This window comes from Phyllostomus discolor, chromosome 6 (assembly GCF_004126475.2).
Source record: "Phyllostomus discolor isolate MPI-MPIP mPhyDis1 chromosome 6, mPhyDis1.pri.v3, whole genome shotgun sequence".
In the NCBI taxonomy this organism is placed as follows: domain Eukaryota; kingdom Metazoa; phylum Chordata; class Mammalia; order Chiroptera; family Phyllostomidae; genus Phyllostomus; species Phyllostomus discolor.
Window position 1 is genome coordinate 78601867 of NC_040908.2, and position 27860 is coordinate 78629726.

The 27860-nt window shown below is 45.8% G+C and overlaps 4 protein-coding genes and 1 pseudogene across 4 annotated transcripts; 2 read left to right on the top strand and 3 right to left on the bottom strand.

Annotated features, from left to right (window-relative positions):
- Positions 1–4061: 4061 nt before the first annotated feature.
- SLC37A4 (solute carrier family 37 member 4) lies at positions 4062–10563 on the top strand. Its single transcript, XM_028516214.2, is given in 13 exon segments — positions 4062–4094; positions 5444–5777; positions 6625–6857; positions 7175–7354; positions 7356–7419; positions 7913–7952; positions 7954–7975; positions 7977–8070; positions 8310–8395; positions 8882–8995; positions 9206–9271; positions 9614–9752; positions 9868–10563. Coding segments are annotated over 12 exon segments (1353 nt in total). The 5' UTR covers positions 4062–4094; positions 5444–5629; the 3' UTR covers positions 10035–10563.
- Positions 10564–11009: 446 nt separating this feature from the next.
- On the bottom strand, positions 11010–15175 carry TRAPPC4 (trafficking protein particle complex 4). Its single transcript, XM_028517175.2, is given in 8 exon segments — positions 11010–11359; positions 11825–11951; positions 12644–12671; positions 12673–12748; positions 14295–14469; positions 14602–14655; positions 14658–14720; positions 14723–15175. Coding segments are annotated over 8 exon segments (654 nt in total). The 5' UTR covers positions 14775–15175; the 3' UTR covers positions 11010–11280.
- Positions 15176–15289: 114 nt separating this feature from the next.
- RPS25 (ribosomal protein S25) lies at positions 15290–17855 on the top strand. Its single transcript, XM_036029973.1, has 6 exons — positions 15290–15307; positions 15542–15676; positions 16353–16478; positions 16943–17126; positions 17547–17649; positions 17735–17855. The coding sequence occupies exons 1-5, from the start codon at positions 15305–15307 to the stop codon at positions 17639–17641; spliced, it is 543 nt and encodes a 180-aa protein (XP_035885866.1). The 5' UTR covers positions 15290–15304; the 3' UTR covers positions 17642–17649; positions 17735–17855.
- CENATAC (centrosomal AT-AC splicing factor) lies at positions 17748–27553 on the bottom strand. Its single transcript, XM_036028432.1, is given in 13 exon segments — positions 17748–18048; positions 18051–18155; positions 18240–18329; positions 19578–19608; positions 21129–21234; positions 21384–21405; positions 21408–21447; positions 21763–21825; positions 21898–21923; positions 21926–21963; positions 26539–26637; positions 27066–27229; positions 27373–27553. Coding segments are annotated over 13 exon segments (969 nt in total). The 5' UTR covers positions 27493–27553; the 3' UTR covers positions 17748–17983.
- On the bottom strand, positions 19041–19209 carry LOC114501040 (annotated as a pseudogene).
- Positions 27554–27860: the final 307 nt, after the last annotated feature.

Consider the following 27860-nt stretch of genomic DNA (forward strand, 5'->3'; position numbering starts at 1 on the left):
TAGAAACTCTTAGCACTTCACACTGAAACCAAAGCTCTACCTGGTCAAGTGCTCAGTTGGTTAGAGCATCGTCCCTATACACCAAGGTTGTGAGTTCAGTCCCTGGTCAGGACACATACTAGAATCAACAAATGAATGCAAAAATAAGTGGAATGACAAATCAGTGATTCTCTTTCTCTCTTTCGAAGGAAGGAAGGAAGGAAGGAAGGAAGGAAAGAAGGAAGGAAGGAAGGAAGGAAGGAAGGAAAGAAGGAAGGAAGGAAGGAAATGAAACTGTAGCTCTGTCCAATTTCTGTTTCTTCCATCTATCGCTCCTCAATGGCAAACTAATTGTCAGCAAATAGTACTTTCTTCCGCTTTCCTCAGCTCAAATTCCTCAACTCTGTGAAAATGTTCATGCAGCTCTGGCCAGCTAGCTCACCTGATTAGAGCATAGTCCTGATACACTAAGGTTCTGAGTTTGATATCTAGTCAGGACACATGCAGGAATCAACCAATGAATGTATAGATAGGTAGAACAACAAATGAATGTTTCTCTGTTATCTCTCTCTCTCTCAAATTTAAAAATAATCACATGGCTGGTGCTACTGAAGAGCTGCAGTTTAAAAAAATGTAGAAATAATAGAAAATGTAGCAATAATAGAAAAAAATCAAGATATAAAATGTTTAGATAGTATGAATGATTGCTCATCTACTAATTTACAGAGCATTTGTTCCATACCAAATACTACCTGGGTAGAGTTGTAACGGGACTATAGTCCATCCTCAGGCAATTTGTGTAGTTGGGGAGGCTGACAAGTAAATGGACAATTTCAATTCAAAAATTTATAAAATTATATTTATATGTTTTAAGATATATATGTACACACACATATATATAGAAAAGAATAAAAACAGAAATGCAAGATTATAAGGTGTCATTTAAAACTTCTCTTTGGTCTTTTCCAAGTTTATGCTAATAATAATATATAACTTGAACAATGGAAAAAAATAAAAGTTAAATATATATGGGCTCCCACTGGCCAAATGTGGACAATTTGAGCATTAACACAGATAATTGTGGGCACATATTATAATACATCAAATACAATGATACTAATCTTTTTAAAGAAATTGACTTTAGCCCTGGCTGGTGTAGCTTAGTAGATTGAGTGCTGGCTTGCAAACCAAAGGGTCACTGGTTTGATTCCCAGTCAGGGCACATGCCTTGGTTGTAGGCCAGGGTCCCCAGTGGAGGTCATGTGAGAGGCAACCACACATTGATGTTCTCTCCTTCTTTCTCCCTCCTTTCCCTTCTCTCTAAAATAATTAATTAATTAATTAAAAGAAATTGATTTTAGCCCTGGCTGGTGTGGTTCAGTGGATTTCACACTGGCATTTGAGCCAAAGATTCACTGGTTCGATTCCCAGTCAGGGCACATGCCTGGGTTGCAGGCCAGATCCCCAGTAGAGAGTGCATGATAGGCAATGACACATTGATGTTTCTTCCCTCTCTTTCTCCCTCCCCTGTCTAAAAATAAATAAATAAAATCCTTTAAAAATTGATTTTAGAGGAAGAGGAAGGGAGAGAAAGACACACACACACACGTCAATTTGTCATTTCACTTATTTATCCATTAATTGGTTGATTCCTGTATGCTCCCTGACCATGGATCAAAAACCTTGGCATATCAGGACCATGCTCTAACTGAGTTATCTGGCCAGGGCCACAGTTAGGTTTACTTTTTTTTTTTTACTATTTATTTATTTTTAGAGAGTGGGGAAAGGAAGGAGAAAGAAAGGGAGAAAAATATCGATGTGAGAGAGAAATGTTAACTGTTTGCTTCTCCACATGCACCCACAGCGGGGAAACTGGTCCACAATCCAGGCATGTGCCCTGATCAGGGATTAAAGGGGCAACCTTTCAGTGTGTGGGATGATGTCCACACACTGGGTACAGTAGATGTCCAATCTACTGAGCCACACCAGTCAGGGCAGCTTACTTTTAATACAAGACTAAGAAGGAGTTATGAATCACTGTTTTTAATAAACATCACCTGGTAGTTGCGCTTTTTACATCTTTTTTTGTTTGTTTGGGGATCCTCTACTTTATCAGGGTGCTCAGTAGCCTGGAGTTCTTCAGCAGATTCTTCTTCTCTGACTGTGAATCACTTTCAGAGTCATCTCAACTTTCAGGATTAAGTGAATCATCATCATCATCACCATCATCATCATCATCTCCAGCCACACCATTTTCTTCACCATGGTCTTTCTACCTCATTGAAACCAAGTCTATCATATCATTGCTATTTTTCTGATAATTTGCCATCCACACTTTCCTGATATTCAGACTCCAGTTCTTTATTAATTTCCTTGTCTTCTTCCCCTTAAATCTGCTGCCTTCCAATTACTAGATCCAAGATCATTGTCTGGAGAGGTTGAATGCTTTACCCTGTGTAGATGGGACTCCCTGGCAGCAATTATAGTTTGGGGGATCCTGACTGGAAATGTTGAACCCCCTCACCATTCTCTTCACCCTGCAATTGACCACCAACGCCCATTGTAGAAGTTCTCATGAGATTTTAAAATGGGCCCTCACTGGTGGTCTTGATTAGATTCTGAATTTTTAGTAAGCTCTAAAAGACATCTTTGAAATAATTATAGACATTAAATATGATTATAAATTAACAAATACATTTCTTGAATGTGAGAATTGTATTGTGGTTATGTTAGAAGAATATCCTTGGTCCTTGGGGTAATACAGGCCAAAATCTATAGGGGATGAATTTTTCACAATGTCTGCAACTAACTTTCAAATGGTTTAAACAAGAAAAAAAATGGTGTATTTATACAGAGATACTAGGAAAAACGGCAAACTATTAACATTCAGAGGTGAAAACCTTGGTGGTGTGCTCAGTTGATTGGAGCATTGTCTCATACACCAAAAGGTTTCAGGTTCGTTCCCAGTCAGGGCAGTAAGCCTTGGTTACAGGATCACTCCCCAATTGGGGCTCATACAGAGGCAACCAATTTGATTTTTTTTCTCTTTCTCCCTTCATATCTCTCTAAAAAATCAAGAAATATATCCTCAGGTGAGAATTTTTTTAAAATTTTAAAAAGAGGAGAAGAGTATTCTTGTAACTTTTCTATAGGTTTGAAAATTTCCAAAACAAAATTATAGGAAAATTAGCTTAATCTGGGTGGCGGTCACAGGGGTATTAACGTAAATATAAAAATCATTGAGCTGTACACTTAAGGTTTGTGCATATTTTGTATTTTACTGTATGTATATTGTACTTTAAATAAACTTAAATGGCTGTCTGTTAGGTGAAGTAGAAATTCTTTGGTCTGGCTTGGTTTTGGAGAAACTCATTTTCCTGGTTCTCTGATCTACCTCCATGAAAGTGCAGTGCCTGATTCAGTAGATACCTTTTGAATTATAAAGTTCAGCCACAAATTGTTCCATTTTATCTCACCTCCATCTCCTCCCTTCCCCAATCACCTCACTTTGCTTTCAACTTTGGTGCACTTAGAATTCCTTCAGCAGTTCTACAGCGGGTTCTGTGAAAGTGATTATATTTTCTGAACTCTTATCTAAATCTTCTATTGAGTCTTGACAGTGATGTCCATGAGTTTGTTAAGAAACTGGGGCCCATAGAGATGACCCAAGGTCGCACTCTTAGAATGGGGTGGGTCCGTGATAAGAATGTAAGGTTTACTTTGGACACTTTAAACGCTTCTATTTTTTTTTAACTCTGTTTCCAACAGCCCGACCACAAGTAAATGTTCAAATAGTGTTTATTGAAGACTACATTAGTTCCTTACAGAAAACATCGTTCTACCTTTCCCAGACCGTGAACAACTTGGGAACAGTGATTGGTAGTGGGAGGTATTCACTAAAAAATAAGTCTGGTGAAGGCCATCAGTTAAAAGTGGAAACATAAGAGCCCAGCCCCTAAAGGCGCAGCCCTGGCCCAAGGACCATTGTTACTTGCAGGGTTAACGCTAAACCCTTGGAAAGTCGGAGACCCCAGGCTCAGGCCCCGCCCCACCCAGGCGCAGCGCAAACTCCCCGGGCCCCGCCCCCTGCTCACGTAGCTTGTGCCCCAGCTCAGGTAGGAAATTGGTGTGCAGGGGAGGGGCGTCTCCTGAAGGTGTGGCTAGAGGGGGGAGTCTCAGGGCTTGGGGCTCCTTTTGTGGAACCCCAACAAAGGGTTGCCCCAACATGCATTACAACCGGGAGCTGTTCCTGTGGCTGGGGTCGGGCGGGGGGTGGGGGTGGGGTACAGTTCTTGGGTCTGAGCACTGACGAGGGGGTGCTTGTGACCAGCAAAAGCCTGCTACTTTATGTCATCTCAGTCTTGTGTCTCCGCGCTTCTCCATCTCCTGCACCTGGCCGATCCTCTAGGAAGCCAGTGTCTGGAGTGCTGGGTAGCTTGAGGTCAAGGGGCTGGGCAGGTGCCAAGAGCCTGCCGCCTCTCTCCCTCCTCCACATTCTCGCCGCAGGGTGCTTCCAAGCCGGGCCTCTGGGAGACAACGTTGGTCTCTGCTCCGCTTGCGCCTATTCCTTCTGCTCCAGTTGCTTTCCACCCGAGCGGAAAAGCCAGGGTGGCAGGTTGCTCGGGCCCTGGGAAGCGGGCAGTTAGGCACTGCCGCCTAAAGTCTGCGGGTGAGCCGTCTTGCTCACTGGCAGTTTAGTCACCCACCCTGTAACCCCCAACCAATCAGACGGTAACCCGCACTGTTATCACAGGGTAGAGGGGGCCAGAGGCAGCTGAGTGATTGATCCTACCACGACCCCAAACCCCTAGTAGGGCCTTTGGTATGACAACACGTGTCCTGAGCTAGGAAGTTCCTCCTTGCTTACAACTCTGTAACTATCAATAAAATGTTACACCCCTATGGGTGCCAAGCATTGGGAATTACAGGGCTTGAGGTCAATCTAGAAAACTTGGAGGTAGTGGTGTTGGGGTTATGTTCTGAGTATGTGTGTAGAAACTAATTCAGCACCTACTGCAGTGCCTGAAAACCAGTAAACCCTCAATAAACCTTTGTCGAATGAATGAGTAGGTAGTGACTGAGGGAGCAGGACTAGAGAAGGCCGCTCTAATTCATCCCACCCTTGCCCCCCCCCCCCCCCCCCCCCCCCCCCCCCCCCCCCCCCCCCCCCCCCCCCCCCCCCCCCCACCCCCCCCCCCCCCACCCCCCCCCCCCCCCCCCCCCCCCCCTCCCCCACCCCCCCCCCCCCCCCCCCCCCCCCCCCCAGGTAATTAGGTTGAGCCTTTAATCACAGCTGATTTCATAGGCTGAGGAACAAGGGAGATCTGAGAAAGGTAGAAATCGTGGAGACACACAGGCACTGCTCCCTGTGGGGCCCCCTCCAGCCTCAAAAGCTTGGTGGTCATTAACCTGTTTATTTCTTTTTTCTTTCTTTCTTCTTTTTTTTTTTAAATGTTTCCCTTAGGACACTGGGTTCTCTAGGAGCTGTCCCAGGCTTAATGATTGTCCAGAAGGTGGCTATAAAGAGAGCCTGGGAGGAGGAGTAAAGAGAAAAAAGCCTATCTCAGCAGATCTGCACACTGAAAGAGCAGCAGGCAGGAGCTGTGGTCAGACTCCGGGTCCTGGCCAGTAGGGCTTGCTGGCTTCTACCATGGCGGCCCAAGGCTATGGTTATTATCGCACTGTGATCTTCTCGGCAATGTTTGGAGGGTACAGCCTGTATTACTTCAACCGCAAGACCTTCTCCTTTGTCATGCCATCATTGGTAGAGGAGATCCCTATGGACAAGGATGACTGGGGTGAGCCCTAAAAGAGCAGGGTGGTGGGCCAAGGGACACAGGACCAGCAGGACAGGATGAGTGTGGCAGTGTGGTGTGTAACTTATGTGGACTATCTGCACAGCAGGGGCTAGGGGATAGTCTCCACATGGTAGATGAAGAAGCTCTGAGGTCCATGTACATGCTTTGGTAGAAGGGCGCTGAGTACAATCCATGCATGTCTGAGGTGGGCTACTTATCTGTCTGTGTGGGTTGACCCACATGTACCCCAGAGTGCTGTTTATGTTGAGTGTGTTTAGGGACTCTTGAGTACAGTTTCCATATCTGTGTGGGTGTACACTAAGATCTCAGGGTGCTTGCTGGCCACTGACATTGTGAACACTGGAACTGAGAAGTTGGCACAATGACTTCATGTGGCCTAGCAGGTTTCCTTTCAGGAGGAATAAGGTCCCTCACTCCAATTCTAAGCCCTTCACTCCATGTTCAAAGATGGGGCAACAGAACTGCCAGAGGCCCAGGGCTAGAATCCAGGGTGAGGGGAAACCAGTCAGATATATATCCCAGGGAGGGGTGCTGCCCTTTCCTGCCCTCTTCTTGCTTCCTGACAGCTGCAGTTGAATTCTCCAAGAGGCTGAAAAATCATGCGTCAGCCCGGGGCTAGGGCTGATGGTAAGTCAGGAAGAGTAGCAGGGTCCATGCACAAGTTTCAGGATTACAGCACAGGTCCTTCTGCTCCTCTTGGAACGAGGCTGTCTCCCCCTGCCCAGCACCTCTTCCCACCTGATCCCACGTGTCTCCCACCTCTCCTGTGCCTCTGCCCTGGCCCCTAAACCCCAGGTGTTCTGTTCCCTGCTCCTGTCCCCTGCAGGGCTTATCACCAGCAGCCAGTCGGCAGCCTATGCCATTAGCAAGTTTGTGAGTGGGGTACTGTCTGACCAAATGAGTGCTCGCTGGCTCTTCTCTTCTGGGCTGCTCCTGGTTGGCCTGGTCAACGTAGTCTTTTCCTGGAGTTCTACAGTGCCTGTCTTCGCTGCTCTCTGGTTCCTCAATGGCCTGGCACAGGGGCTGGGCTGGCCCCCATGTGGGAAGGTCCTGAGAAAGGTGAGTGTCTGCTTCCAAGAGGCCTGTTTAAATTGGCCTAGAGGATACCTGAAGAGCATGTGGGAGCACCGGCACCTCCACCCCCAACCCAGAGCTGTTTCCTTAGGAGTTTCAGTCTGGCTCCTATTGCTTGCCAAGATATTTTAGGAGCCTGAACATGGTGGGATCAGGTGGCAGATGAGGGAAATGGCCCTGCCAAGTAGAAGCACCCTCTCCCTCATCCCTGGAATGTAAGCCTCTGGGTCTGCTCCACTCGATCCCCTCCTTTAACATGTACTGTAGGCTGGGCACCTACTCTGTCCCCCTCTGCCCCACAGTGGTTTGAGCCATCTCAGTTTGGCACTTGGTGGGCCATCCTGTCAACCAGCATGAACCTGGCTGGAGGGCTGGGCCCTATCCTGGCAACCCTTCTCGCTCAGAGCTATAGCTGGCGCAGCACCCTGGCCCTGTCTGGGGCCCTGTGTGTGGCTGTCTCCTTCCTCTGTCTCCTGCTCATCCCGCAATGAACCTGCTGATGTTGGACTCTGCAACCTGGACCCCCCCCCTTCCAAGGGCAAGAAGGGTGAGCACCCACCCAAGCCGACACTTGACAGCTTTCATCATTCATTTGGCAGACTTTCATTGAGGACTGGCTATTATGCCTGGCCCATGTGCTAGCCAATGGATGTAGGGTTTGGAATGGTGACAGAGTGGGTGGGAAGTAGATAAAACTCCATCCCAAGAGGCAGTTAAGTACTAGACAAGTGGCAGAGCCAACAAATTCTGATTCATATTATGCCTCGGTTCTTTCTCACAACAGAATCTAGGCCTCTCTTCTCCTGGACAGCATCCTAAACTTAAGTGGCTTGGGGGCATCTCCATCCACCCTCACATCAGTATCTCATTTGTTTAGGCTTGCAGTGAGGGGAGAGGGCAGAGCAATGGATGAGGGGTACCTTCCTGCTGATTCTGGCTATGTGGATGGATTCTGTTCCTGTGGCTGCTTAATGAGTGGTGGGGCTCCAAAGAGGGTAGGGCAGCAGAAGCAGAGTCTCAAGCCTGACTTTCTATCCCAGGCTCCTTGAAGGAGGACAGCACCTACAGGAGCTGCTGCTTGCCCTTACCTGTGGGTGCTCTCCCACTGGCTACCTTGTGGTGTTTGGAGTAAAGACTTGCTGTACTGACTGTGGGCCAGTTTTTCCTTATCCAGGAGAAGGACAGTCAGCCCTCGTGGGTAAGTGTTGTGTTGGGACAAAGGTGGACATAGGAGCAGAACCCAATACAGAGGATGGGAAATTCAGGCCTAAATCTCTTTTATCCCCTTTTCTTTCCCTGAGGCTAGGCACTGCTCAGGCAGCTGTAGCAGTCATCCTTGGGGACCCTGTACCTCTCTGGGTTTAAGCCAATCTGGGACAATCCCAATATGTAACACCTTTCACCCTTCCTTTCCCCTTTCCACAACTCCCACTGCAGGTAGCTCCTACATGAGTGCCCTGGAGGTTGGAGGCCTTGTAGGCAGTATTGCAGCCTGGGTACCTATCAGACCGGCCATGGCAAAGGTGAAGTGGGCGGAAAAGACAGGAAGAAGGATCCCTTTAAGTCTTACTAGCATGACTGGGACAGACACCAGATAGGTGGGAGCCAACAGGCAGGTTGGCATATCCTGGCTAGGCTGGTAAGGTAGGAGTGAGTTTAAGGCTATCTTTGCTAGGGATGTGGAGATAAGGCTCTTGGGGAACGGGTTTTAACTGCTTCAAGGTGAGCCAGAATTTCTCAGTTTAGCATTGGGCTTCTTTGCAGCTCCAGAAAACTGGGGTTTGGGGAGGGACAGTGCAGTTGCCAAATGTGTCCTGAGCCTGCTTCAAACAGAGGAAGGGATATTGTGGAGTTTCGTCTCAGAACACAATGAGCAGGTTCCAGGGCTTCCCAGAGCCACCCAGGCCAAGAACTGTGATGGGACTGCCAAAGAGCTGTCAGGAGAGACCTGTTATATCAGAGTCCAGGGGTGCCATTTGGGCCTGACTTTGCTGGGACTGTCTCCACAGGCAGGGCTATCTACTTACGGGAACCCTCGCCATGGCCTGTTGCTGCTCATGATGGCTGGCATGACAGTGTCCATGTACCTCTTCCGGGTAACTGTGACCAGTGACTCCCCCAAGGTAAATGAGGGCCTGGCCCAGGGCAGACACACAGATGATGAGAAAGCAAAGGCCACTGACTCAATCTCCTCCCTGGCTGCAGCTTGGCCTGACTCTCTTTGCCTTTCAATTTTCCTTTTCAGCTCTGTTTGTACCTCGGTTCTTTTCCTCTGTACTTTGGTGTCCCTCCTCAACTCTGGTTTGTTTTTCTCCTTTTCTGTGCTCCTCTAGGATATTGCTTTCTGGACTCTGGCTCTTCACCCTCTTGCTGAGCTCACAGGCTTTAAGGAACATGAGGTGCTTAATCTTTATCTCTGGTTTCTCTCACCTTTGTACTACCCATTCTGCCTTACCCCTAGTCAATCCAGTTTGCATACATTGAGAAAAGACAGCATCTAATTTGGAGGGATTGCCTCTTTACTTCCTTCACGTACTCATACATGCCCCTGGGTTGGCTCAGTGTGGAACTAACTCCTCCAGCTATGCACTGTCAATTGTATTGAGAAGTGGGATGAGGGAGTCACTGCCTCCTTACTACAATTATTTGTTCCTGGGGACCAAGCACTCTTCTCTCCTGTGGTGGGAAAAGCCTCAGGTAGGCTTTCTCAGACTAAATGCTACTTTGCACGGCCCTTGCAGCTCTGGATCCTGGTGCTGGGAGCGCTGTTTGGTTTCTCTTCTTATGGTCCCATTGCCTTGTTTGGAGTTATAGCCAACGAGTGCGCCCCTCCCAACTTGTGTGGCACCTCCCATGCCATAGTGGGACTGATGGCTAATGGTAAGTGATACCCCTAGTCTTTACCTCACCTCTACATAGGCCAGTTAGAGGCTGGGCTAGCCCCCACTGGCTCTTGTCTCACAAATGACTCTGGCTCTTCCCTCCTCCCTGGCAGTGGGTGGCTTTCTGGCTGGGTTGCCCTTCAGCTCCATTGCCAAGCACTACAGCTGGAGCACAGCCTTCTGGGTGGCTGAAGTGATCTGTGCAGCCAGCACAGCTGCCTTCTTCGTCCTACGAAACATCTGCACCAAGATGGGCCGAGTGCCCAAGAAGGCTGAATGAAGAGTGCAGGCTCCAGAGTATCCCCTCCCACCTGGTGGCCTTTTACCTGCATGGGGCTAGGAGAAAAGAGGGGTCTGCTGTGGCTAGCACTGAACCTTTGGCTTCCCTTTTATGCTCCTTCTCCCTAGCCCAGATGGCACTGGAAATTATCAGTCACTAATAAGGTCCCAGCTCCCCATTCTATGCTCTATTTAAAAGACAACCTTTGTTCTTGGACTCTTGTTTTCTGCTTTCAAATAGGAAACTACTGCAGTCAGGGAGTCTCCTATACCATTTTTCTGAGTCCTTCCCTGTCCTCATCTCACCCCATCCCTACCAGAGGTGAGGCTCCTCCTGCAGCTGCAGGGCACCCATCGCCCCTGCCTTCTCCCCTATGGCCTCTCAGTAGGGGTAGCTACTACTGCCAATACCTCAGGCTCTAGGGGAAGAGAGGCCATCACTCTTACCATTATCCTGGGTACAACAGGGAGATATGGGTAGGAGGGTAGAAAGACTTGTTATAGAAATTAAAACTAGATTTGATACTAAACATTGTCAGTGAGTCATTCTTTCAAAAGGGGTAGTATAAGCCAGAGACAGCTTTCTTTGGGAAATACTCTTTCAGTGTCTGCTCTGAAGTGAGACGTCATTTCCCTGGAAAGGGAAAGCTGGCATGGACTCCTTTAAGTTCATGTCTTCTCTGTCTTCAACTTAACACTGTATAATGCAATGATCATTTCAGAGATAAAGCAGTAAAGCTTGGCTGTAAACACTTGATAAATATTCCATCATCATCACCACCACTGCCACCACTCTAGGAATTCAGTAGCAATTATGAAACTAGACCTAAGGCCTGTGATTCAAAGTTCCATGTTCATTCATTTAATGAACACATTTGTTTTGCTTTTTACTAGAATATCTCCCCAGAATTCCCCATCATTCCCGTCTCTCCTCCTGGAACTCTTTCCCAAAACCATCAGTTAGGACAGCAGACAGTGAGATCAAAGGAATGTTTATTACAGCATTTGTGGGTCTACCTCCTCCATAAATAAATCTGTACAGAATTGGGAAGTAGGACCATGATAGATATAGGAGGGAAGAGAGCATAGTATTAAGGCTCAGGGATCACTATGTCATCAGGTTCAACATCCTTCCGTTTTCAAGGGTACTAACAAGACTGTTGGGATTTCCATGGAATGGAATTGGCAGGACCCCTATAGGATCTTTCAGTATTTAGGAAGGTGGGAGGGGTTGTTGCAGGTTCAGCTTATGACCCAGGTCCATAAGTTCCAGCCTTCTCTGCCACCTCCAGGGCTAACTTCATGTTCTGGTCAAACAGCTCACACCTACACCAGACCCAAAAGGCACAAATAAAGACAAAGTGTGAGGACTATGGCTCTCTCCCCACTTTGGATGCAGAGCCAGTGAAGAGCCTGCTTGAAGGACATAAACTCCAAGGAGTCTTTGGTTTCTTAAATAACCAAAAAGCTACTCACATTGTTTTATTTAAAAATAACTTGTATGCCCTGGCTGGTCTAGCTCAGTGGATTAAGCACGGGCTGAGAACCAAAGGGTTGCAGGTTCGATTCCCAGTCAGGGCACATGCCTAGGTTGTGGGCCAGATACCCAGTGGAGGCCACGTGAGATGCAACCACACGTTGATGTTTCTCTCTCTTTCTCCCTCCCTTCCCCTCTCTAAAAATAAATAAATAAAATCTAAAAATAACTTGTATTACACTTCAAAATGACTTTGAAAAAGAACACACAGGTTGAGGCAAGGAGAATTTGATCTGGGGAGTGGGACTACCTACCTGATAGGCATTTCCAGGGAGTAGAATGGATTCTTGAGGGCAAAGTCTGAGTAAATCTCATAAATCTTTCGGAGAAGAGAATCTATCCCAGCTTGCCGAGGGTCTGCCAGCACCACAAACTTGATCCCTGGAGGGGCCAGGAATGGTTACCAAAGGGTAGAAAATGCAGCAAATAATGTCATCCTGTATTCGTACAGCACTTTCAATTTTGCAAAGCACTTTCATCAGCCTGTATTTATTTTATCCTTACTGCTCCACAAAGCAGGAAAGGTAAGATTTTAAATTTATAAGTGAGACCAGAAAATTAAAGTGACTTTATCACATCACCCAGCTGGCTGAGACCAGGCTTTGAGTTTTGGCTCTGTCACTTATTGCTAGTCTTGGGGGTCCCTTAGTGGACCCCCAAGTGCCAGGAAAGTGCCAGGAGGGACAAACTCAGACAATTTTCAATTATCTACATTAAGGGAGTGAAGCAATGACGCTCATGATCCAAAGGTCATTTCCATTTGGCATCCATAATTTTGAAACAACATTTATACCTTCCAAAACATGTGCAACATGAGATAACATTAAGGTGAGTTTTATTTGTGCACAGAATAACCAGGACTGAGCATGCTGGGTGGTGTGGACAACATCAGAGTCAGATTAAATATTAGCTTTGGATTCACAAAACAAATAAATAGATGTGTCTATGCAATTGTCCCAGGAAAAGCTACCCTCCCCTACCCCCCCCCCCCCACACTGCTTACCAAAGCTTTGGCCAATCCTTTCCCCCAGCCTGTCCCATTGCACCTCTTTGGACTATCTGGAGAGACATACCTGTCAGTGTCTGGAAGCAGTGCAGTTTTAAATGTGTCTGTCTCCAGCACCTCAATGCCTGAGCTGCCCTGTTCAGGAGATAGCTGGGAGCCGATTGCAAACAGCCTATTTGCAAAGAAGGCAAAGCTGGGAATGTACTTCCATTGCTGTAAGGTAGGAGTGCTTCCCAAACTTTCCACTGAAGTGATCCTACCTGCTGAGGAGTTCATATTACAGCCAGTCAGTCAGAAGAGGCAGTGTGAACTGCCTAGCAGCAATATCAAATTTTTTTAAAAATTCACTTGAATTATGCATGGATTTTACAGCAAGTCCTCAAATAACATCTTTTTATTATAATATTGATGAGAAGCCACAGGAACTTAACTCTTGTTTGTATCGATTAACTTATGGTAAAATTGGTTTCATTACACAGTTGACAAATATGGGTTTGAACTATGCAGGTCCACTTACGCTCAAGTTTTCCCAATAAATATTTCAGCCTTCCCTATCCCTAGGTTTCAAATACAAGGATTCAACAACTTACAATCAAAAACAGTATTTTCAACCAGCATTTTGGAACAACTGGATGCAGGGGGCTGACTATATGTATTGTTCTATACCATTTTATATGAAGGCCTTGAATATCTATGGATTTTGGTTATCTGCAGGGGTCCTATAACCAATACCCTGCAAACACCAAGGGATAACAGTAGTTGTTTTGGGATAGTCACAAGTTATATGGGGAACCCAGGCTGGTGTGGCTCAGTGGTTGGAATGTTGTCGTGTAAATCTAAAGGTTTGCAGGTTCCATTCCCCATGAGGGTACATGCCTGGGTTTGCTGTTCCAATCCAGGCACCTGCAAGAGGCAAGCAATAGATGTTTCCTTCTCTCCCTCCCTTCCCTTCTCTAAATTAATAAGCATGTCCTCAGGTGAAGATTAAATAAAAGGAGGAGGGGTCACACCCATAATCCCCTCCTTGTTCAAAGGTCAACTGTATTCCTTTTGCTTCAAGATTGTAGAACCACCCAAGAGATTACCTGAGGCTTACTGTGCATTTATACTATACAACATTTTACATATTAAAAACTTTGGATCAAATTAACACTGGGAATATGTGTCATGGCTAGCATACCCAGCACATCTCATACTGTAGTTGAGAGCAGAAAAGATCTTAAGATCGTTAGTTCAATTGCCTTACTATAAACATAGAGAAACTAAGGCTCAGAGAATTGAAGCTCACCTTACGCAACATCACACCACTGCCAATACTGCCTAAAACCCTTAATTATACCGAATCGGTTCTTCTTCCTTTATAGCACATGAACTGATGATCTCCTTACTTAAAACATTTACTTATTTATTTTAGAGAGGAAAGAGAGAGGGAAACATCAATGTGCGGTTGCCTCTTGTGGGCCCCCCCACTGAGCACTTGGCTCAGCAACCCAGGCTTGTGCCCTGATTGGGAATCCAACCGGCGACCCTTAGGTCCGCAGGTCCGCACTCAGTCCACTGAGCCACACCAGCCAGGACATAACTGATGATTTAAAACGAAGTAGAGAAAGGTCAGCAGTGCAGCTCAGGTGACTGCTTGGTCATAGAACCACATTAGCACAGCCAGTCTAAGACGCAAGTGTAGGCCTACAGGCACTGGGAAGGACTGGAAGACATACGAGTGGAACATGGAGGCCAACATGAGCTTCTCGTTGGAGGTGAGGCGAGGCCGGCCGAATCGAATGGACACCGGGTAGTTAGCAGGATTGCCTAGATACTCCAGCACCTCCTTCCCATCAGCCGTGTACTTGCCGTTCACGTCCATGCCATTAATGGCCAGCACTGCGTGGCCCACTGCAAAGGTAAGGCAAAAGTAAATGAAACTCCATTCTTCGGATACCGCCGAGGGAACGGGGACCCAGCCCCCCACCCCCTCCGTCCCCGCCTACTGCCGCAGTACCAACCCCCTTCCCGAGTCTAGCCAACCCCGGATGCCGTCGCGCTGGCCGAAGGCAACTAGCACTCGCTCGTCGTGTAGTTGAGCAGCAGATCAAGCGGGTAACTGAAAGTTTTCTCAGCCTCGGCCCGTGGCGCGTAGCTGTCTAGTGGTAAATCAGGCCGCCAGCTTTGTTCACCACATACACACTGAAAATCGCCATCACTGCTGGCGCAGCTCGAGACTGCTAGTGGACCAGCCTCGCCCAGAGCAGCAGTCACGGGATACGTCTCCTGCCTCCGGGTCATAGAACCACACTAACTTCTTCCTCCCAGCTCCGGCTTGCGGACGTTTGCAGCGCTTGCGCACTTGGTGCAACACACTGGGGTGTAACGCCAGAAAATTAGTTGCTGGGTTCTGATAGTTTTCCGTTTCTTTCCCTGTTCTTAGTGCAACGTGTGACTGCTTCAAACCTAAAGGCAAAGCCAAGCCAAACCAGGATTCCAGGGCCTCAAGGCCCTAGTTTGGCTTCAGCGAGGGAATAGTACTTCGAACGTCCTTTGCGGGGCTCCACCCCTTGCCCCGGAAGCACTGGCCGAGGGCGATGGTTTATGGACTGCTGGGGACTCCACCCCTTACCCCGGAAGCACTTGCTGAGGGCGTTGGTTTGTGGGACTGCTTGTGAGTGGCGCTTCCTTTTCGTCCGACATCTTCTGAGGTAGCAGTGGGATCTCGTGCTCCTTGGGTTTCAGAATGGTGAGTAGCAGTGCAAAGCTAGTGCGGTTCTGAGGGCTGGACAGCGCCAGGGCGTGGTTGAACCTCTTTTGGGAGGGGGGCCTCCAGAACTGCTGGTTGCAGCTCAGAGGACGGGGCCGGTATATTGCCTCAACCGCGTGCTTGCTAGTGGAGCTTGACTAGGGTAGGAGGCGCCGTAGGAGGGGAGCATGGGCCTGCGTTATGAGCTGGCTGTTTCCCACCTTTCTTAAACAGCCTCCGAAAGATGACAAGAAGAAGAAAGATGCTGGGAAGTCTGCCAAGAAAGACAAAGACCCAGTGAACAAATCTGGGGGCAAGGCTAAAAGAAGGTGGGAGTCAATTTTTCTAAGATTAAAGATGACTGGGACGGCCGTTCCATATTGCTGTAGTAATAAGTGACATACAGTGAGTGGTTTTAACGTTGTGGGTAGTAGAGTCTGGTTACTTTTAAATTTTAAGTATACATATAAAGATTGTGTTTGTTTTTAAAGGTAAAGGAAGGAGAAAGGGAGAGAAACATTAATGTATAAGAGAAACATGGATGGGTTGCCCCCAAACGGGGACCTGGCCTGTAACCCAGGCATGTCTCCCGATCACATGCAGCACCTTTCTGTTCCCAGGCCAGCGCTCATTCCACTGAGCCACACCAGCCAGGGCTAATTTTTAATCGTAATTTGTTTATTGATTTGTTGTTTTACTTATTAATTGGTTGATTTTCGTATGTGTCCTGACCAGGGATGGAACCAGTAACAATGGCTTAATGGGACAACACTCTAACCAACTGAGCTACCTGGCCAGGGCTAGAGTCAGATTATGAAAGCTATGCCCTTACCACTATTCTCATTTTTTTCCCCTCATTTAAAGAATGAGGTAGTACATACTACTTGGAAATTAAACAAGTATCAAACATTTGTCCTGACCCTGGCTGACATGGCTTAGTTTGGAGTGTGTAAACCACAAGTTTCAGGGCGTATGCCAAAGGCAACCAATCAGTGTTTCTCTGCCCTCTATTCCCCTATCTCTGAATAAACATGACCCTGACTAGGCCTGGGTTGGTTGTGCATCATCCTGCAAACAAGAAAGGTCTCCAGTTCCATTCTCATCAGGGCACATGCCCAGGTTTGGGGCACTGTACTCCCATCCCTTCCTGGGTGCTTGCAGAAGGCAACCAGTTGATGTTTCTGTTCCTCTCTTTCTCCCTCCCCCTTTCCCTAAAAAATAAACAAAAGATAAAAGCAATAAGCATGTCCTAGAGTAAGGATTAAAACATCTTTTTAAAAAATAAACATTTGTTTTGATGCCTAGTATGGAATGTTACTTTAATTAGCCTGGTGGGGTTCAGCCCATATCCAAAAGTTTCAAAATGTATCTGATGGCATTAGTTACCAGGGTCTCTTTCACTTTATATCCAGGCTTTCTATTATTTCAATCTTAATTTGTAGAATTTCTGCAAATTCTGAATTTCACATTTTTGCAGGCCAAGGGACAGAGTGACCTCAGTATTGCCAGAGAGAGATTTCTCTGAAATCTGAAATGAATTTTCTCTGAAAATTTCATTCTGAAATTTCTCTGAATGAAAAAAGGGTGATTCTTCCAGAGGCACTGATTCTTTTTCCTTTTTGTTTTTGTGAGCAGAAGTGGTCCAAAGGCAAAGTTCGGGACAAGCTCAATAACCTAGTCTTATTTGACAAAGCAACATATGATAAACTCTGTAAGGAAGTTCCCAACTACAAGCTTATAACCCCAGCTGTTGTCTCTGAGCGACTGAAGATCCGTGGTTCCTTGGCTAGGGCAGCCCTTCAGGAGCTCCTTAGTAAAGGTGAGAGGGAATATTGTACTGGTGTGGTTTTGCACATGAAATTGGCCTGATTGTGTTAGCCATCTCAAGTGTTTTTTATTGGACTTGTAAAAAATAGGCTAACCAGTCGTTGTTAGTAATATGATTTTAACATGTCAGCCCCAGCAGCCATTTTTGTGCCATGGCCCCTGTGGCAGTTAGGTGAAGCTATGTGTAGTGCCTAATTTGGATAAGGTGCTGTGAGGATGGCCATCTCAAGAGCAGGTAATGGGTCCTTCCTTTAGAAAGGATAAGTAAGATTAGATTATATCTGAGAAATGTGGGCAGGTCTACCTCATAGTAAATTATCATGCTCAAATTCACATTTCTGTTTTGGGAAGGAATATAAAATTCACTTTCTAATGTCACTTACTATGTGAAAACCTTGTATTTTCTCCTTAGGACTTATTAAACTAGTTTCAAAGCACAGAGCTCAAGTAATTTACACCAGAAACACCAAAGGTGGGGATGCTCCAGCTGTTGGTGAAGACGCATGAAACAACAGGTGAGGAAGAATCCAGGGTCTCATAATGTAGGAAGTATGCATCCCCATTACAAGACTATACTAATTCTTTTAAATTTTTTTATAGGTCCCACCAGCTGTACCTTTTGAAAAATAAAACTTTATTGAACCAGTAGTGGATGTGTGTGTTTCCTAAGAGAAGCAGTTACAAGGAATAATAGCAGGTGTGGGTTTGCTGACTGGTTGTTGCAAAACTACCAGGAAACCATTAGTTTTTTTCTTTGTGCGACTGCTGTTTGTTCCTTGCTACATCTTCAACTTTGAATTGATGCCTGAAAGGAAATGAAGGGTTAACAGGACAAAAGTGAGAGATTTTCTAAAGGGGTGGTATGTGGGGGTCCAGGCACAGGTCCCATACCTGATGCCAGCGGCGTCCATTATCCAGACCCGGCCAAAAGAGGGCAGCCACCCTGCAGTGGTGTTGGAGCTATGATCAAAGTTGGCCCCGACTCTGTCTGGGGGCAGTTTCTTCAATTTCTGTTTTTCCTCTGTAATGAGAGGTAAATAATGGTTTATTTGAGTAGGAAGATTTAAAGAAGACCTCACTGCCATTCTTGAATTAGTTTACTGACTTTCCTTTGAGAAATTCTTCATAGAGGGTCCTATTTGTTGATTCCCAGAGCTAAATTCCTCATCTTGGACCACCCAGGGAGGTGTGACTCCTGGAAAAGAAAGGCATGTTAGCAGAATTAAGGCACTTGACATATGCAGTTATATTGAGTTTTATCTGTGTGAGTACTATCCCATTGTTCATTTGTTGAGGCATATTTGGATTGTTTCCAGTTTGGGGCTGCTAAAAATAAAGGTGCTACAATTTGTGTATAAGCCCTTTTTTCTTGGAATGGCTGATCATAATTAGTGTTTAATTTAAGAAACTGTTGGACTGTTTCCCAAAGTGGTTGTGCCATTTTACATTCCACCAGCAACTGAGTGAGTTCTTACATGTCCATGTTCAGTCTTTAATTTAGCCATTCTGATGAGCATCTTTTTTTTATGTGCCGTTATTGAATTTTGAGTTCTTGATATATGCAGGATCCAAGTCCTTCATCAGATAGTGCCTTTTTTTTTTCCATTTTCATTTTCATCCCCCAACCTCCTACTGTTGAAAGTCATCAGCTTATTCTCAATGAATCTGTTTTGTTTATTCATTTAGTTTCTTTAGAGTTCACATGAGATTATAATGGTATTTGTCTTATCTATTTACTTAGCATAATACTCTAGGTCCATCAATTTTGTTGCAAATGGCAAGATTTCATTATTTTTTATTGCTGAGTAACATTCCATTGTGTGTGTATCACATCTTCATACCTTCATCTATTAATGGACAGCTAGATTGCAGTTAGGTGCTTTATCTTAATCAGTTTTTTAAAATTTTCTGGTGCACCTTTCTCAGGTGTATTGCAATACCAGGTTGATGCAGAGTGGATAGAGCAACCTCCTATTCCAACTCCCTGTTCCAAAAAGCCATTTAATATATTGTCCTCAGAGGACATATTAACTTTTATCAGATAACTACACTTAGCCAAAAGGCAAAGAAGGGCAGTTCAACTTTAAAAATATGTAGGAACAAGTATAAAGCACACATGGACAAAACAAGGGGGATGGAAATGGCAGGAAGATGAGAAGGGCTGGGCTGGGGATAAAGAATGCATATTGCCTCCACTCTGACCAGTATGGTCAGTTGCATTAGCAATCATCCCACAAAGTGAAAAAAGGTCACTGGTTAGATTCCCAGTTGGCACATGCCTAGGTTGTAGGTTTGGACCCAAGTTGTGTGTACAAGAGGCAACAGATGTTTCTCGCATTGAAGTTCCTCTCTCCCACCCCTTTACTCCTCTCTAAAATTAATTACCCCCCCCCCTTTTTTTATTGCCTCTTACCTCTTTGAGAAATACTGCCCTGGGCCTTACCTGAGTGGATGTTGCCAACTCCTGGTATGTCCTGTAGTTGGAAATGGGGGGGGGGGGGAAATCCTAGATGTAGAAAGCCATGATATGATAAGATACTCATAGCTAGAGAAAGGGCAAACTATAGGAGATGGATGGAATTGGTGCCCACAATGCTAATTCTACACGCTGTTCAGGTTTAAACCTTAAGAGCTCAGTAGACCTTGACTGGTGTGGCTCAATAGATTGAGCACCAGCCTGAGAACCAAAAGGGTCACTGGTTTGATTCCCAGTCAAAGCATATGTCTGGGTTGCAGGCCAGGTCCCCAGTAGGGGGCACATGAGAGGCAACCACACATCTTTCTTTCCCCTCTCTAAAAATTTAAAAAACAGTATCCCTGACTGGTGTGGTTTGGGGATCACCCACAAGCAGAAAGGTCATAGGTTCCATTCTTGGTCAGGGCACATGCCTGGGTTGTAGGCCAGATTCCCAGTTGGAGGTGTGTGTGCAAGAGGCAACTGGTAGATGCTTCACACATCAGGGTTTCCCTCTAAAAATAAATAGAATATATTTTTATCTTTTATTTCATCTTTACTGTATAAAAAAGAAAAAAAAAAAAAGCATAGGCCTTGGCTGGTATGGCTCAGTGGATTGAGTGCCAGCCCACAAACCGAAAGGTTGCCAATTTGATTCTCTGTCAGCACATGCCTGGGTTGCCGGCTGGGTCCCCAGTTGGGGGCATGTGAGAGGCAACCAGTTGATGTATCTCTCACACAATGTTCTCCCTCCCTTCCCCTCTCTCTAAAAATAATTTAAAACACAATAAATCACTGAAAGTCCTGCCCTCCGACTCATGGTCTTAATAGTGGAGCTGTAACAACTATATGCCAGGTGAACAAAAAACCCTTTTCTCACAGCATACTGTATTTTGCCATATATAATATGCACTTTTTTGCCCAAAATTTTGAGGGAAAAATAAGGATGTGCATTGTACAAGGGTATAATTCGTGTATAATGTGCACAAAAATGTGTGTATTATATACGGGAACATACACAGCACAATGTGGTACATGTATTAGCAATGGCAACTGCATGTGCAAAAAGGAAGCACAGTTACAGCTGGAATATAGACTAAAGATGACTAAAGTGACTTAGAAACAGGATTGCAGGGAAGAGTAGAATTATTCGAAGGGGCCAGCTTGTATTGAGGTAAAGTAGACATACTAGCATGTGGAAGATGGATGGGATAGAGGATCTACATCTACAGTTTTTGGAAAATATAGGGGGGGGGTAATTTAGATACTTGTGGGATATCTATAAGTGTATTAAGCTGGAACTGTGGGTTCTCTAGAGGAATGCAGCTTAGGTTTTGGTGCCCTTCTAAGTGGCGGTGGGAGCAGTAAGCATGGTTGGAGGTTAGCAAAGATGTCTGAAAACACTATATACTATGGAACACTACAGCAAGAGAGAAAAGCCCACAGAGAAGGCAAGAATGGGTAGGAAACCCAGGAGAGATGGGTATTCTTGATGTTGATGGGTCAGTGACTCTTTCCTGGCTGGCTTATCCATTATACCTGGTGGCCAATGAATGTCAGAGGTTGTCCTGTGTCCATCCAGTCAAGCTCTTGGGCTGGTGGCAGGTCCAAGTATGAGGGTCTCTGTGAGGTAGGTGCTACTTGGCTGAAAAAGACAAACAGGAGCCAGGCTGGCAGAGGAGGTCCTTGAGCCATGAGGATAGCAAAGATGACATTTGTTCCCATATTCCCACTAAAAATTTACAGAATGCTCCTAACAGGTAAAATTTCCCAACGAGAGATTCTCTTACTTACCTGTTAGTCCCTTTCCAGCTTCAGGTGCCGAAGAGCCCTCTTCTGGGTCTGGCACTGCCTGAGGCTGAGTTTGATTCAGGAAAAATAAATGTGTCTAGGATGCTTAAGAGTCTGCCTAGGCCATGCTCCCACCCTCCAAAAGGAAACAAATTGGCTTATGGAGGGTACTGCCCATCTTGTAAACTCCCATTCCAGCCCTGCCCACATCTTGTCCACTGACAAGACCTGCCCCCTGATGCACAGGTAAGGGAATTCAAGCAGAGCAGATGAACCATGAGGATGATGAGTTTTCTAGAGCTGATAGGTGAAATGTTGGACCTGGGAGAAGCAGGAATCAGTGGATTTGGATACTGCTCTGGCTTCTCCAAGGGAAACCAACCTCTAAGACGGATCGAACCACCTCCTGCTGTCTGTGCTCCACCTCACGGATCTGAGCTGCCATCTGTGGGAGAAAGGCTGCTTAGGTACAAGATCATGGGGGATGGGTCCTTCAGAGGCCTTTCCTTTAACTAACCTCTTTGATCACTTCATCTTCTTTCCCTCATAAGAATCCAAACCTTTCACCATGGATTTCTTGAATCTAAAAAGAAGAAGGGCAAGTTAGCCCAAGTCCTGCCAGTTGTGAAAGATCCTCAGTAGATAATTTTTTTCTTTAAATTCTGAGTCATTTTAAATTCATAGAAAGAAAATAGTACAATGAACAGCTTGTTATGTCACCCAGATTCACTGTTAACATTTTACCATACTGGCTCCACTTCTCTTTTATACATGTATTTCTTTTTTGCCAGAACAAAAATGGGCTTCAGACATTATGACCACTTGACTTTAAATATTTCAGCATGCATCTCTTGAGAATAGAAAGTATTAAACCATGAAACCATTACCACATTTAAGAAAATCATTATGCCCTGGCTGGCATAGCTCAGTGGATGAGCGTGGGCTGGGAACCAAAGTGTCCCAGGTTCAATTCCCAAGCCAGGGTACATTCCTGGGTTGTGGGCATGGCCCCCAGCAACCGCACATTGATGCTTCACTCTCTCTCTCTCTGTCTCCCTCCCTCCCCTCTCTGCAAATAAATAAATAAAATCTTAAAAAAAGAAAGAAATTAAAAAAAAAAATCAATTATTATTCTTGATATTGAAATTATCCCATATGTTGGCAGTGAGAAACCTCCAAACCAGCTCTTTTTGTCCTCTGGAACCACTCCATGGTCTCACCATGTACTACTTTCCCTGCACCAAACCTGAAACCGACCACTTTCCAATGAGATCTTAGTTCCTTTTGGTAGAAAGTAGTATTTAGAAACAAAGAGCTAAGGGGAACAGGTAAAAAGGTGAAGGGATTAAGAAGTACAGACTTCTGTCAAGATGGTGGCACAGCTATAGTCTTCTTGCACTACCACATCAAATTGCAACTAAACTATTGAACAGCCGTCATTCAGAATTGTCAGAAATTGAGCTGAGTGGAAATCCTACAACTATGGAAATAAGGAAGAAACAGCATTGAGACTGCTAGGAGAGGGCAGAGATGCAGAATGGGCTGGTCCCACATCTGCGTGTAGCAGATAAAAACTGGGAGGGATATCTCAGGAATGAGGGGTCCCCCACCCTACATCAGGCCCCCCAGACCAGGATTCCAGTGCCAGGAAGATAAGTCTCTGTGACTTCTGGCTGTAAAAACAGCGGGGGTTGAGGGTGTGGAAGACAGAAACTTCTGGAATCCCAGGAAGTTCCTCTTAAAGGGCCAGCACATAGGACTTACTTGGACTCATGCCCCTTGGAGCTCCAGTGCAAGAGCACCTGATTGAAAGGCATCAGAGACATATGGCGAGGAACTAAATTGTCTGGTATCAGGGCGAGAGCTGGGGCAGCTTTCTCCCAGACAGAAGTGCTGGTGAAAGCCATTGTTGTTTCCTGAGCCCGCTCTGAACAGAGCAATACAGCCAGCAGAAGGCACCATATTTGAGACTGCACCAACCTGGCTATCACTGTTTGCCTTACCCAGGTGATTCCCCCAAGGCTTGGCCCCAATTTCAGGCCTGCCCAAGCTGTTTCTAGTGGCTTTTCCATATAATGGCATATCTTGGCCTATGCTCCAGATTTTCCTAATTCTCTCAAACAAGCAGCATCTGGCTTCAGCAAGCCCCATACCCTTCACTAAGTTGCCCCAGGCCTGGCACTGGCAGCAGTTGGCCTTGAGTCACAGCATGGCCTCATCTGGGCAACTCCAAGTCCAGCACAAGTAGAGCCATCTGCAGATTGTTTTGAGCTTATGCTGTGTGACCCTGAACAGAACACAGCAGGTGGCTGGCACTGGAAGTGCCAACAACAATCAAGGCTGAACTACAACTGGTGGTGTACACAGCCCACATGGTGGGTGCACCTTGATTACCCAGTTTGGGTAATAGAGGACACTGTACCACTGGATTCTATAGGACATGACAGTAAGCCACTCTACCAAGCCCGGGAAACATAAGCAGCTCTACATAATATATAGAAACGAACACAGGGATGGCTGCCAAATGAGACAAAGAAAACAGCTCAAAAGAAAGAATAGGTCAAAACTACAGAAGAAGAACTAAACAAAATGGAGACAATCTACTACATGTAGAGTTCCAAACACTGGTTATAAGGATGCTCAATTAACTTAGTGAGGACCTCAACAACATAAAAGAGATCTAGTCAGAAATGAAGGATACACTAATTGAAATGAAGAAAAGTTTATAGGGGAACAACAATAGAGTGGATGAAGCCAAGAATCAAATCAGTGATGTGGAATATAAAGAAGCAAAAAACAACCAATCAGAACAGCAAGAAGAAAAATGAATTTTAAAAAACGAACATAGCCCTGGCTGGTGTAGCTCAGTAGACAGAGCACTGGCTGCAAACCAAAGGGTTGTCGGTTCAATTCCCAGTCAGGGCACATGCTTGGAGTTGCAGGCCAGATACCCAGTGGGGACGTGTAAGAGTCAACCAATCAATGTTTCTCTCCTTCTCTTTCACCCTCCTTCCCCTCTCTCTAAAACTAAATAATAAAACCTTTTTTTTTAATTTAAATTATTTTATTGTTCAGTTACAGTTGTATTTTCTTCCCCACCTCCTCCCCATCCCTTCCAAACCCACTTGCCTTCCTTGCTTCCACCCTCCCCCTTGGTTTTGTCCATGTGTCCTTTATAGAATAATAAAATCTTTTTAAAAAATATTAAAATATATGAACAATAAAATGGCAATAAATACAAATCTGTCAAAAATTAAATCTAAAAAACAAAGTAAAGAAACAAGAAGAGCAAAAATAGAATCATAGATACAGAGAACATTTTGTTGGCTGCCAGATGAGAGGGGTGTTTGGCAGATGGGAAAAAAGGTGACAGGATTAAGAAGCATAAATGGGCCCTGGCTGGTGTGGCTCAGTGGCTTAAGTGCCGGCCTGGAAATCAAAGGGTCACTGGTTTGATTCTCAGTCAGAACACGTGCCTGGGTTGTGAGTCAGGTTCCTAGTAGGGGATGCACAAGAGGCAATGATATATTGCTGTTTCTCTCCCTCTCTGTCTCCTCCCTTCCCCTCTCTCTAAAAATAAATTTAAAAATCTTTTTTAAAAATGGACTGTGCTGGTCTGCATGTAGAGAACTTTTCGATCTCCCTCTCCCTTGATTTCTTTGTTCTGCTTTCCTCCTTCCTCCTTATAAAAACCTCTGCCTGCACTGAGATGTTAAGATGGGCTTTGAGACAAAGCCCATCTTTGAGTGCCTGTTTTCTCAGTTTGCTGGCATCTCAATAACCTCTTTCCTTTTCACTAGCACCTGTCTCACAAGTCTGACTTTCATTGTGGCAGGCGGTGAGCACTGTGTTCGGTTACAATGAAACAGCTTCTCATCAACTCTGGAGTTCTGAAGAAGCATGGGGCTTTCTGTCCTGCCCCTCTCAGACTAGAACTGCACACTTTAAAACCATGTACCTACAGTCTACATTTGGCTCCCCAGCAACTCCCAACAACTCATCCTGAGGTCACCTAGTCCTTTTGGTTTCAGCCTGGTCCTTTCTGGCATGTGGGACAAGGACCTGGGAAGCTGGCAGTTGGGCTTACTCTTTTTGCTGTCTCTAAGTAATAAACTGTCTGAACCTAAAAGCGGCTCATTTTATCATTATTTGTCAGTCAGGCTTGTCCTTGTATGGTCTTGTATATGTATGTCTGCTGGAAATTTATAGGGTTAAAAGTGAAAACTACATTTAAATAAAAGCTTCAAGAGTCCATCCTCATAATTCTCAATTTTAAACTTTTCTGCTCAACTATATTTTATTCACCCACCAAAATCATATGACACTGGGTCAGGGTATGAGGAGTGAGTGGTTTTTGTCCTCAGATTCCCATCTCCTCCCAGTCTGAACCACAGGTCTGAAGGCACGGTAGTGGGATTTAAGCATTTCTTATCATTCCCTCATTATTCTCCACACTGAGCAGAAAGGAATAATAGATACCATGAGTTTCTCTGTAACTTTAGCTCTAAGATCCCCTTGGATTATACATCCCATAATCTCAATATGGTCCTAATAAAAGTGGTGTCTTGAGGCTGCCTGCGTTGTCTTCTTGAGGCAGTCAGGGCTCATTCTCCCTCTGTGCTGACCAGCTTCCTGCACTTGTTTCTGAGGGTCCTCTACAGGCCAGTTCAAATAGAGTCTAAAACTATGAAGAGTAGAGCCCTGGCCAGAGGGGCTCAGTTGGTTGGAGCATTGTTCTGTGAAGCGAGAGGTTGCAGGTTACATTCCCATGCCTAGGCTTCTGAGGCGTATGCCTTTTGAGTGTGAGCTGGCCCATGCCATTCAGAACAGTCTCCTATAGTGCCACACATTTAAGTAGTCGATTAGTCAACTTTTACTATATATTCTGTTCTCTATTTATTCTCTATTCTGTTCTCCTGTTCTCTATTTGCTAAATGCATTGCAAGTCCAATCCCCAATTAGATTATAAACCTTTCAAAGATGCTGTCATACTTCTTTTGCGTCCAATATAGTACCTAGAATAATGAGTGCTATGAAGAAAACAAATATTTATGAAGTCTTTACTAAACTTTCCAATTAATAGAGGAAACTCCTGTACTTGACACAGGTCCAGAGAATTCCCACTCTGGTACTTCATCTTTCATAAGCAGTGACTTACTGTGCATAATCTTGAGGGGAGATGAGAAACTTCTCTTTCATATGAACCTCAGCCTTGTTCTCCCACCAGAATCGGTTGGTTGCTTTCTTGTGCTCTGGGCTGAGAATGGAGAGTATGTAATCTCAATGATAGATTATAGACCATTACTCAGATACTTAGGACAAGAAATAAGTAATGCAAACTGGTATCTGGATTTCTGCCTCTGGGCAAGGCTGAGAGAGAAATACTGTTAATTAGTAGTCTCTTCCAGATTTCCAGTCTCCCTTTTCCAATAAAAATGTGAGAGAATCTAAGAGGAGGTGTTGGGAGTTAACCTTGAGATAGCTGCCCTGATGGCTTTTCTAGTTAGACCACCAACACCACTGGGACCACAGCAGCCAAAAGCCCTCTATCCCTTAAGGTAGGCAACGCCTATAAGGTGACAATTAATCGACCCTAATCACATCGCAAAAGCGTTCCTCCTCTCAGCTACCCTAAATCCTCTCTCCCATGAACGTGCTCGATGACGGTCCTGGCCGGAATCTCACCTGGCCAGGTGCTCCAGCAGCCCCCCGTGCAGCACTGTCAGGTTTCCGTGACTTAGGTGCTTCCGCACCTCACAGCTGCAACACAGGCACCAGCAGCACCGATCGTGCTCGGGCACGTAACGCTCCACATGAGCTGTGCGGATGGCCCTGCGAGCGGCCTCCACCTGCAGGAGAGAGTGTAACCGGGAAGGGGCCAAGTGGGAACACGAGCGAGACCCCCCAGATCCCACCCATTTGGGTCCTCACTGAATCGCCCGCATCCCTGACCCCAGTCCGTCAGGGGTCCACTCCAGCCTACCGGCCGCACCTGGGGTAGCAGCCGATCCAAAGCCGCCTTCAGCTGCCGCTGGTGCTTGCGGCTGTAGACGTGGCCGCGACCACAGAAGAAGGTCTGACGGCACAGAGTGCAGCGCTGTGCCGGCGCCATCGCCCCAAATGTGGGTAACTGCGACGTGACCTGCGGTGGATCCTACTCAACCTTAACTTCCTCAACGCCCCAGGGGGCGGGGCAAGGCCAGAAGCACTCAGCTGCACCCTACCGCCGGCAGGCAGCACTACAAACTCTCCTGCGGCTGCGCGGTCCGTCCTCCAGCTCTCTATGCTCAAACATAGGAAGTCATCAACATTCCCAAGCGCTGCCTATCCAGAAAAAATGGTCAGGCTGCTGTGCAGATCCGCGGAAAAGAGCTCACGCAACAGTTAATGAAACTGCAGCACCGTAAGCCGCACACACGTAGAGGTATTGACAAGGACCCGTATTAGACAATGTAACAAATTATAACTAGTATTTATAGG